Here is an 11,539-nt window from a genome sequence, read left to right as displayed (position 1 = left end):
GACATTGCAAGTCATCATTTTGCTGAGTAGCCAGCCTGACAAATGCACAGATGTAAATATGTAAAGAGGGGGAGGGGGGTTAGAGGGAAGTTGCAGTAGAGTGCTGAGTTTCATCACAGACATAACTAACAGGGGCCCTGTTAGGACACTATTATAGAACGCTTTGGCAGTTCAAATGATAAAACTGCAATAGAAAAAAAAAACATGGAAGGCAACAATAGCACTTAAGTCTTTGATAGATTTCTTTAATTATTTACTCTCTGTGGAAAGCAATACTTGAATACTTACAGTACATGAAGGCTGATAAGATGCTTAACATTACAGGCCAGGATGCTTGTTGCATTAATCACAAGTGAAGGTTAGTTCAACTGCATTTGAAATCATATGTGTTAGGTCTTTGTAGGGCCTATCTAAATGAATGATAAAAGTAATTTTTCCCAAAGGTCTTGGTCAACAAACATGCAAACGATTGAGATATTTTTCACATGTAGGATGAAACTAAATCATGGATAAAACATTATCTAGAAGTTAGTATTATCACTTAAAAAGATCTACAGCCGAGAAAAATGTTAAGTTAAATATGGAGATCGATAGCCAGCTTCCAGTTGATTTAAAGTAAAGCAAAGACAAAAATAAATACATTCCAAATGTGACTTCATTGAAGGCCTGAATAACAGCAGCCCAACATGTTACTGGTTGGGATGAACGAGGACCTCTCCATCTGGGGAAAAGTGGCTGCAACTAACTAAAAACTTTTCAATGCAACATTTCCTTGGAACGTCTGAAGGCATACCTCTTAAAACAAAGAAATGGGCTTTGCACAGATGGTGTGGTCACTGCATTCAAATTAATGTAAATGTACACATATGCAAAAAAGAATAACAATAATATAATATAATAATAATAATATATATGAGGGAACCTGGACAATCAAGTGATTAGACAGCCCAAGTATACAGGTCACACACTCAAACACGCACATACACACATACATACATACATACATACATACATAACATCTGAAGCAAAGCGTCACACACTCCAAGGTTCACTATCCTCGGTCAGCCTCCATTGGAAGCGTTTGGAGCTCGGCCTTGTCTTCGCAACATCACAGGCCAGCTGTCAAACAGTCACATCTGAGACTTGCACACAAGCTAGACTAAATATCCTCTTCTTTTACATGTGATGCACAATAAAATGTGTACAAAACGAATGAAACACACACACACACACAAAAGTATATGCGCAACAGTGGAATGTTCTCGAACATGCGCGTTATATGCAGTTTTGTTTGAGTTGGGCGGGTTGCGGAGCGACAGCCTCTAGCAGTTAATTACCTGACCCGTAATTTCCGGTTATGGACAAGATCCGCACCAGTTTGTGGGGAAGTGGCTGTCGCGACACGCTAGCCCTAAGGACCGGGAACATTGCGTTCAGGTCGGCTGCGTCATTCAAGTAGGCTGGAGGAGAGAACAGAAGCGACGGGGTTAGCGATCAGAGACGATGACATAATGAGAGAAAGGGGGGAGGTGGGGGTTTCACGTTGCCTTGCCTTGCCACAGAAATACAGACGATGAACAGCGAGCTATAAAAGCTCCATCACCGCAAATAGGACGTCTTTTTTTTTTTCTTTCCTAAACCGTTCACCTTAATGAGCTCCAGATGAACTTAAATGACTCTCTGAACTCGATTCAGGATCAGAGATCACAAAGTGTGTCAAAGCGCCATCATTTTGGTTTTTCTTTTTTAGAATCTTCCATAATATTGCTTTAGACAAACCAGTCTAAAGCAAATAAGCAAATAATTTACAGTTGCCTTGATCATAGTCAATTCATGTACAGCAATCAGTCACGTTAAACAACAACAAAACAAAACAAAAAACAACACAAGTAACAAATCAAGTAAGATGACTGTGAAAAAGATAGAAGAGCTTTTGTGTTTGAAATGTGTATGAAAGCATAGAAAGGCCAATGCGGCAAGCAAGAGCCTCTCGGTTTACAGGCAAGCGGAACGTAAAGCTCATTCTGCTGCAGCTCAGCGTGTCAGCTAATCTGTCCTGTGAATCTCAGTCAGTGGTGTATCGAGTCGAGTCCCCCACCCCAACCCTCCCCATTAAGTTCCATTCTCCTGTGCCAGCTAGCGCCTCTAGAACTTGCTGCACCCAGATCTGCAGATCTCTTAAAGAGCTAGCGTTTTCACTGTGGGAGGTGGTTTTTTTTTTTTTGTTTGTTTTTTTTAACAGGTTACAGAGATAAAATGTCCAAAATAATAACAACGACAAAATGAACAGGGGTTACAGCAAATACATTCAGTAGTAAATAAGTTATAAAAGAGCAAACACTCTGTCAGTCACCCGACTCAAAACTTTTGTAGTTTCTCTCCCCCCACCGGAAGGATCAGTCTTCAGTCACACACAAGGACGGGCAGAATCCTCCTAGTAGCCATCGAAACAGAGTGATGAGAAGATGAGTGGAAGAGGTGTGTGTTTTTCTTCTTCTGAGGACGAGAGGCAGGGCCAGCCTCAGCCTGTTGTGTCAGGCTCCTTGCTGGGATCTGAGCTTAGGCGGACAATCTCCTGAGACAGGACCTCCAAGTCCTTTGGGAGACACCACACACAAAGGGGAAAGTTTTACACTTCAGCACATTTTTACACTTCAAAACATTTTACCTGAGCCCTGCTTCAGAAGAACATAACCATGTCATAATCTTGTCATGATGGTGGTACAAGCGGTCATTAATACTAATCAATGAGTTAGTAATCCTTGTTACCGCTTAATAGTGCTATACGAAGCTGTTATAGCATACAAAATGTAGTGTTGTCATGACAATTACATATTACAATTACATGATATGACATCACTGACATGAGCATGTCATAAACATGTTATAGCATTGACCTCATGACAGCTTTTTGACAGTCTTATTGAACTGAGAGTACTGTATGTGTTAATTAATAGGTGACTAAAGTTTTACAATGTTTTACAAAGTTATTATATAAATACACAGCACAACACACAAAGTACAGAACCACTATTTGATGATGGTACCAAACAAGAGTATGATACTGACAGCGCCTTTGTTTTTGAGTGCTTTGTATTTCATTTTTTACCATGGCTATTAAAGAGAAATTGATATGGTGTTTTATTGACAGCCTAGAAGGGCTGGGGTAAAAGGATCACACATCCTCCTACATGGGTGCTGAAAGGATATTAAGCACAGTGGCTTGAGTTCAACAGCAATCTCTCTCACACTCACTCTCACACACAAACTCACACACACACACAAACAAACAGACTCTTATTCAGAGACTCTCCCAAACAGAAGGTAAAAACACAATACCATTTTATCCACACAAAAACACACGCTCCTTGCCAATCTCTCTCTCTATCTCTCACACACACAGACAGGGAAAGGCAATGTTCCATCTACTGTGTGCGCACTCTAAAGCAACAGCCATCAAATATTAACAGGGCTGTTTGTCTCTGAGCTGGCTGCCCCTACAGACAGTAAATATTCATGAGCTCGTCGCCACTGGTCTCCCCCACTGAAGAGAGAAAACGAGGAGAACGGGTTACAGACGGACGGAGTGAGAGACAGAATGAGAGAGACAGACAGAGAGTAAGAGTGGACAGAGGAAAAGTGTGAAAGGGAGAGCGTGAAGATGACCCTAAAGACTCGAAAGTTCGTAGGTCATTGCCATGCTGAGGCCATAACGGTGGCTTTTGAGGTGGACGAGTTGTAATGCACAGCTCTCTAAAGAAGTCAAAGACCAAGAGAAGAGCCGGTAGAGAGGGAGAAGGAGTTGGTTTAGGGGGGAAGGGAAAGGCTTACAGTAACAAGCTGCTACGCTGCTATTCGAGAAGAGGAGAGGAGAGGAGAGGAGAGGCGAGAGATTTGGATGAAGCGCAACATCTCTCTACACTCAAGCAGTGTATTAAAGAACTCTTTTATCAGGCCTCTCACACACAGTGTCTTTCATGTTCGACTGAGGAGCCGACGAACGGGAGCCGACATGGACATGATTCTCCACTAGTGGTGCAGGCAGGGCTTACGCAACAGCCTGCAGTTCCACAAACATGGGCTGCCATGTACCAAGCCTCTCTCTCTCTCTCTCTCTCTCTCTCTCTCTCTCTCTCTCTCTCTCTCTAACAGTAGATTACTGGTGATCGTGGGTGGTAATGATGAGAGAATTACTGGAATCAACCTCATCAGAAGAGGCTTGTTTTAGATCGGCTTCTCTGAGACGTGCTTTGCTCTGCCCCCACTAGAGTGGCGAACACTGACTGAAGTGGACACCCACTGCGGCGCTTGACCTCAAAAAAAAAAGAAAAAAGCAGGGAAAGTTTCTCTCGTGTGAGGAGAGCACTGGTCGATGCCTTTCCTCACTATTCCGCCATCTCCTGCTTTGCCAAGGTTGAAACCCGGGTGTAGTGTAGCCTACAACTCCCTTTGGACACATGCAACTCCTACGCACCCTCTCTGCCAAGGATCCAGACCGTCTCCAACTCAGCAACAATAAACACAAACACACTGACACACTCTCTCTTACACACACACACACACACACACACTTAACCGAGGTGAACCGACGTACAAAGAACCGCCATGTATTTCTACAAACACACATCACCCCGGGTGTTAAACAGGGGAAGCAGGTCTTTTTTCCTTCTTTCTAACACCTCTCCACAACATCAGAAGGACGACGGCGTTTGTGCGTTGGCGTGAGCGTGCGCGATTCGTCTCTATGGCGATGGTGGTGGTGGTGGTGGGTTGCTGGTTGGACTGGAGAGGTTAATTGTCGCTAGGGAGCGAGAGCACTGGCCGTAATCGCTTCAAACGGCGTCACCCTGCGTGGCGCCTGGGGAATGCGTTCTATTCCTGCACCCGTGAACACATTCTGCATTAGAGACGCCCACCGCTTGGCTCCAGATGAATGCCACAGCTGGGAGCAGTCGCGAGGCCCCGCACAACAGCACTGCCTCCTACACACACACACTCAATCACTGAGTCTCACACACACACTTGCCGGCTCCTTCACATACTCACTGTAGATCCCCCCCCCCCCCCCCCCCCCTCTCTCTCTCTCTCTCACGCAAGCTGGGTACACACAAGAATTTCCCTCTTTCTCCACATTCACCCTCTACTGTTCTTGTTGCTTCATTCTTTTTTGTTTTTCTCCTGAATTTCCCCTTCTCTTCCTCCTTCTCTTCCTCTGGGCTCTAGGCCTAACTTCTGGGAGCTCATCCTATCTGCCTGAGACATGACTTGCCGAGTGCCAGAAGGCTTTTTGTTAACCTCTGAGTGTTTATCGCCACCCCTGAAAACAGACCCAAAAGCACTTGGATGGGATAAACCCCCCCCCCCACCCTCCTTCTTTAACACCTGAATGGGAGCCACATGCCGTGACTCACCTTTTGTAGGTGCATGTTCTTGGTCAGCTGCTCCTCCAGCATATGCTGCAGCTTCTTGTTCATCTCCCGCAGGTTCTCGTCGCCCGGCTTCACCAGGTCGCGCAGCACCGACCCGAGACCCCCTCGCTCCGCTGGACCCCCGTGGGCCACCATAGCTGCACCTGAGACATCTGTAAAAGACAGGGGCACAGAGAGAGGAAACTGCCAGTCAATGAGGTTCATAGACAGTCAGCCACCCTTCTGGCATCCCCCTGGTCATTCACAAAACTGCAGACAACAGTCAGTCCAGCTGGATTGCTGCATTTTTCTTTTTTAGCTGAGGGAAACCTAAAAACATAGTAACTGGAAGGGCTTCAGTAGGATTCAGATGTTTTATGCACTGCAGAACAGCGACTTCTTGACATAAGGCCATGAATATGTTATATGGCACCGAATCAGGGGGACATTTAAGAGTTTCGAGCTGGAGAATAAACTGGCTGCGCCTACATGGGAAACGATCCGCCAAATCCGTGGCTTTTCAGGCCTGACGGACCACTTTCAACAAACTGTGACAGCCTTGGAGCTCGCGCTCATCTCCGACTTTCTGACAAGAAACTGCTCCTGTTGTTCTGCAAGAGGCAGATAAAAATGTCCTTGTCCTGTAGCAGCAGGCGGCCAAGTGGATGCATCTGGAGCCAAATGCAAAGCACACAGCAGCGGGTAAATTAAGAGCAGTACCACATCAGACATGTTGTACACACACACACACACACACACACACACACACACACACACACACACACACAAGACTACAAAGTCAAATTAAAGGTACACGAGCCAGTTTATGTTACAGAGGAGCTGCCAACAGAAACAAATATCTGGAGCGTCACAGGTAGCAGACGGCATTATTGTGCTGCTGTAATTGGACAAGCGCCTGTTAAAGAACGAAACAGATGGCTTAACTGGTGATTAATTGAGAACATGGCTTCCTTTTGTGAGGTAAGCGATATTGTCGACAAGTGACATCCACACACAAGCGGTGTCCCTGTGAAGCTTGGGTGCCCTGCCTTCCTCCGTCAGGTTCCCGGTGAACTGCCAAGCTGTTCCTCACTGGAGAGTAACCGAGACCTGTTAGCGGTGCCAAAAGCACACACCATGGAACCAATCTAAGAGATCTCTCAATCACAATTCAGCCCAGACATGACATCATCCATGCTAACTTGATATTTTAGGCATGAAACAATAACGAAAGTTATTCTCATCACATCCAAAGACAAAAGCAGACAACCATGTTTTTTTCATGTTGCCCTGAAATTGCATCATATTGCGTTTTCTCAACAATGCTAATGTGGTTAACCATGTCAGACAAAACAGAGATCAACGGGTCAGATTTGTTGTACAGCTTAAAGGAGAGATTAGACTTCACCAACAAGAAAAGGCCAGCAGCTACACAAATTAAGTATCGAGTGACATGTCGCTGTAAATGGAGACTTTAACTGTTGCCCTGGAGGACCGGGCAACCTTTGACCAGTTGGCTCAGAAAGTTTGAGGCGATACTCAGCATTTCTGATACCCATGAAAGCCTGCCATTAAACACCACTGGGAGCCAAGCGGCCTATTCTAGCTCTTCTGAAAGGGAACGGGGAAGAGGATTCTCCAGAATAACTGCTGTGCCGTTTGACAAAGATTGTATCTTTCAAAAGCTCTGCGCTGCGCAGCATAGCACCATGGGATATATTTTAATGCCAGTCAATATTATAACTTTTTTTTATCAAAATAAGAATATTTCTAATGGTGGATATTTTAGAATATACAATGAAATATACACAATTAAATGGGGGGAAAAAGGTCTCGTGGTCTCGCGCTAAAATTAGAGAGAGTTAGAGCGAGTAAATACTAGACCGAGTCAAGACCAAGTATTTTTGCTTTCAATTCCGAGACAAGACCGAGTAAGCAAAAAATGGTCTCGAGACCAAGACCGGGCTGGAGTACTACAACACTGTCCCTGGAGCAACTCGGGGTTAAGTGCCTTGCTCAAGGGCACAATATTGCCGAGTATTGAACCCACAACTTTTCAGGCTACTGCATGCTAGCCCAGCTCCATAACCACTACGCTATTACCTTCACAGGACATAGCATACTGTGCTTTTACATACATCGGTCTACGCCGTAGACCCATGGCATAATTGAGTAACAATGCAACAATCCAACACAATCCAACAATCCAATCTATGTTAGTCTGAGTGACCGAATTTCCTGTTTGGCTCGCTGTGGCCAGCCAGCATTACCGAATGGGAGGAGGTTGATATAGACCCTTTCAACAATAAAAACAAAAACAATGCTTGAACGTTCTATTTGGGCCCCAATCTACTTCCTCTGCATTAAGATAACATATGGAATGTTAAAAAGGAAGTCTTGTGGGGCCAACTATGATGCTGATAATGGAACTCTCTTGAAAGGGTCCATAAGGAGATTTACAGAATTGTTGTTTCGGTGACTTCAATAGTAATAGTAACATTTAATAATAATAGGGCCCTTCAATCCCATGTTGTTGAAAATAATAGGCGATTTGAAGGGGAGAGGAGGTCGAGAGGCTCTGCGTCTGCTATGCTGACGAAAACCTGCTGCCAACCTCTGGTGTTTTCCTCTAATGCCATAAGCAGCATCAAAAGCCGCCACTAACAACATCAAGGCTGGAAAATCCACACCTGTCAGCTGATCGGTATTTCTCCAGCATTGATCGCACACATTCATCCACATTAGATAGGCAGGGCCGGGATAACTCTGGGCCCCTTGGATAAATCTGTGCTCTCTGAGGAAGAGATATACAGCGAGGAACCCCCCCCCCCACCGCACTTGTCCATCCTCGATCCTCTAATGGGTGGAAAACACTATGTGGATGACTTGCTGACGATTGGAAGGCCGCCAAGTCTGCTTCCTGTCTGTGTTTGTGCCCATCGCCGCCGCTGAGGAGAGGAGTGATGAGGGGGAATTGGGAGTGCCACTGAGTGTGGTGCAGATCAGAACTTAGCCTAGACCACGCACACACGCATGCACGCACGCACGGACATAACCAGGTTGCAGTAGACTTTTACCACAATGGGGTTCCCAGCTTCCCATAGGACAGATAACAAGAGGGAGGCACCACCGAGAAGTACTGCAGTCCATTTCTTCTGCGACGAAAACAGCTCAACACACCGCAACCTCCCCAGCCTGTTGCTTTACGTCACCTCCCATCGCAAACCAAACAAATGGGTCATGCTCCACACCAGCAACATTTTGCGAGCATGTGTGTGTCAAACTGATGCAGGTTTACCCTTTTGCTATAAATGTCTTGATGGATGCCTTTTCTATCACTTTGCTCAGCAACCCAAATGATCACTGTCAATCATACTACCATCAGGTGAGCAAACACAAAGAGTGGAGAGCTGGAGTGGAGAGCTGCATAAATACAGGTTGGGCCACATTTTTGGTCAAGGGGTCTCTGTCTGAAAATAAACTTGAACGCTTGTCACTTTCTGGCTGTGCAGCACTTCTACAAAATGGATGAACGTGTCAGAAAAGTCTGGCGAGATGGCTTCCCAACCAAGGGCAAGAGGGTAGAGATGCTTCATGCTCCATCAGGGACCGGGGGGGGGGGGGGGGGGTTCTGCGGCACACCCTCTGTGCAAGGGCGTGTGTGAGGTTGTGTGTGTGAGAGTGTGTACGTGTCTGTGTGTTAGTGCGTGTGTATTGCCTGAGAACCTTACCCTGAGTGACTCCTGTAGCAGCAGCAGGGAAGAGCACTTAGTGGGAAAGAGATGCGTCGTCTACAAATAACCCCCCCCGGCCGTCGAAGCATGACTGCGCCATGTAGCTGATGGTTCCCTTCAACTCCCACATGCCTCTCTCTCTCATACATATATATGTACATACATACATATATACAGTGGGGAAAATAAGTATTGAACACATCAACATTTTTTTCAGTAAGTATACTTCCAATGACGCTATTTGCATGAAATTTTCACCAGACATAACTCAGATAATCCACCCATATAAAAACATCCAAACATTAAAGTCCATAGGTAGAGTTATGTGCAATAAAGTGGAATGACACAGGAAAAAAGTATTGAACACGCCTGCAGAAATTTCTTAAATACTTTGTGGAAAAGCCTTTATTCGTAATGACAGCTTTAAGGCATTTCCTGTATGATGAAACTAATCAGTCACAGTATTCTGGTGTGAGTTTGGCCCATTCTTTTAAACAGATAGTCCTTTAATATTGAAGATTTCAGGGGTCCCTGTTGTGAATCCTGATCTTTAGTTAACTTCCAAAACTGTTCAATTGAATTGGAGTCAGGGCCTTGATTTCCTTTCTCTGAAACCAATTGAGAGTTTCCTTTGCTGAATGGTTTGGATCATTGTCCTGCTGGAAGGTCTAGCCATGTCTCATCCTCATCATCCTGGTGGATGTAAAAATTCTCCCAGAACAAAATGACTCCATTCATCATTCCTTCAACTGTATGAAGTCTGCTAGTACCACGAGATGAAAAACAGCCCACACCATGATGTCACCACCTCCAAACCTCAGTGTTGGTAGGGTATTTTTAGGGTGATGCACAGTGCCATTTCTCCTCCAAATATGGTGTGTAGTATGACATCCGAAAAGTTACATTTTTAACCACAATACATTCTCTCAGTATTTCATAGGATTGTTCAAATGTTGTGTAGCAAACTTTCAATGAGCTTTGACATGTTTTTCTTCAGCAATAGAGTCATGCGGGATGAGCGTGCATAGAGGCCATGGCGGTGGAGTGCATTACCTATGATTTTCTCTGTAACAATTGTACCTGCTGCCTCCAAATCTTTCTGGAGCTTTCTCAGAGTGGTCCTTGGCTCTTGGGCTACTCTTCTGACTATCCTTCTGACTTCCTGGTCAGAAATCTTGCAAGGAGATCCTGTGCATGGCCAGTTGATGATGTAGTGATGTTCCTTCCACTTGCAAATAATGGCTCCAATACTGCTTGCTGGATGATTCTGAAGTTTTGAAGTGCATCTGTAACCAGTTCCATTACTATGTTTTGCAACAATAAGGTTGCAAAGATCTTGGGAGGGCTCTTTGCTTTTACCCATCATGAAATGTTTCTTGTGAGACACCTTGCTAACAAAAAACCTTTTTATAGCCCACCAGTATGTACTAACCCAGCTTATATCAATTTGTACAGATAGGAGGGATAATTTCTCTAACTACTTATAGATTCCAGTTTGTTCCTTGCCATTCTTTGCGTTTGTGTACTGCTTTTTCTTAGCGTGTTCAATACTTTTTCCCTGTGCCCTTCCACTTTTTTACTCATAACATGCGAATAGCCTCACTGGAAGTATACTTACTGAAAAAAATGTTGACGTGTTCAATACTTATTTTCCCCGCTGTACATACTGTGGTCGTCATGCGCCTGTGCACATCGCCCACACCCCAACATACACACACTCCTATGCAGTCATGCTCTCTAGTCTACACACACACACACACACACACACACACACACACACACACACACACACACACACACACACACACACACACACACACACTTCTCTCAGTGTTCTGCCCATGAATAGTCATCTCCTGCTATGACTGCACATGCACACACCCACACAAACATCATTCCATCTGTCTCCGACAAGCAGTGATCACAACCCATAGCACTGCATATGGCCACACGTTCTCTCCATCATTCTTTTTCTCTCATACATACATTCATTTTGACATGCCATCCCACAAAAAAAGCAGTCTCAGTTTCAACCGAAAATGACCCATTGATGCCCTGTTTTGCACACGAATACTTTTGCTCTAATTTCTATATAACTGACAACTTAAAAAAAAAAAAAAAAAGTTATGAATAACACCGCTTTAAGCATTGCTATATAGTACTATCTGGCTCAGATATCCTGCAGACATCCTCTTCTGTCCTCGGATATTCATGCTGTGTTGTTTTTGCAACAGACAAAACAGGCAATAAAGGGCTCACATCAAAGCAAAGTCAAACAGAAAACACCCATTCACATCCTTCAACCAGGTCGTGCGGCAATCCTCAATCAACTGAACCACACTAATGTTTCCTCTGATGGCAACCACAGCAAGCTCAAGCTCTGTTTCAGTCTCCACA

The 11,539-nt window shown here is 44.7% G+C and overlaps 1 protein-coding gene across 1 annotated transcript in view; it reads right to left on the bottom strand.

Moving 5' to 3' along the window:
* Positions 1–218: 218 nt before the first annotated feature.
* gripap1 (GRIP1 associated protein 1) overlaps positions 219–11,539 on the bottom strand; it is a 53,609-nt gene continuing 42,288 nt past the window's right edge. Inside the window, exons 27-28 of the mRNA XM_042097143.1 lie at positions 5,412–5,581; positions 219–2,596 (exon numbers count right to left, since the gene is read on the bottom strand). Of these exons, the coding sequence (XP_041953077.1) occupies positions 2,522–2,596; positions 5,412–5,581 (245 nt within the window). The 3' untranslated portion in view covers positions 219–2,521. The remainder of the gene's footprint in view (positions 2,597–5,411; positions 5,582–11,539) is intronic.

Source organism: Alosa sapidissima, chromosome 7 (genome assembly GCF_018492685.1).
Source record: "Alosa sapidissima isolate fAloSap1 chromosome 7, fAloSap1.pri, whole genome shotgun sequence".
Lineage (NCBI taxonomy): Eukaryota > Metazoa > Chordata > Actinopteri > Clupeiformes > Clupeidae > Alosa > Alosa sapidissima.
Note: the sequence above shows the minus strand (reverse complement) of the source record. Positions and strands in the feature narration are given on the sequence as shown.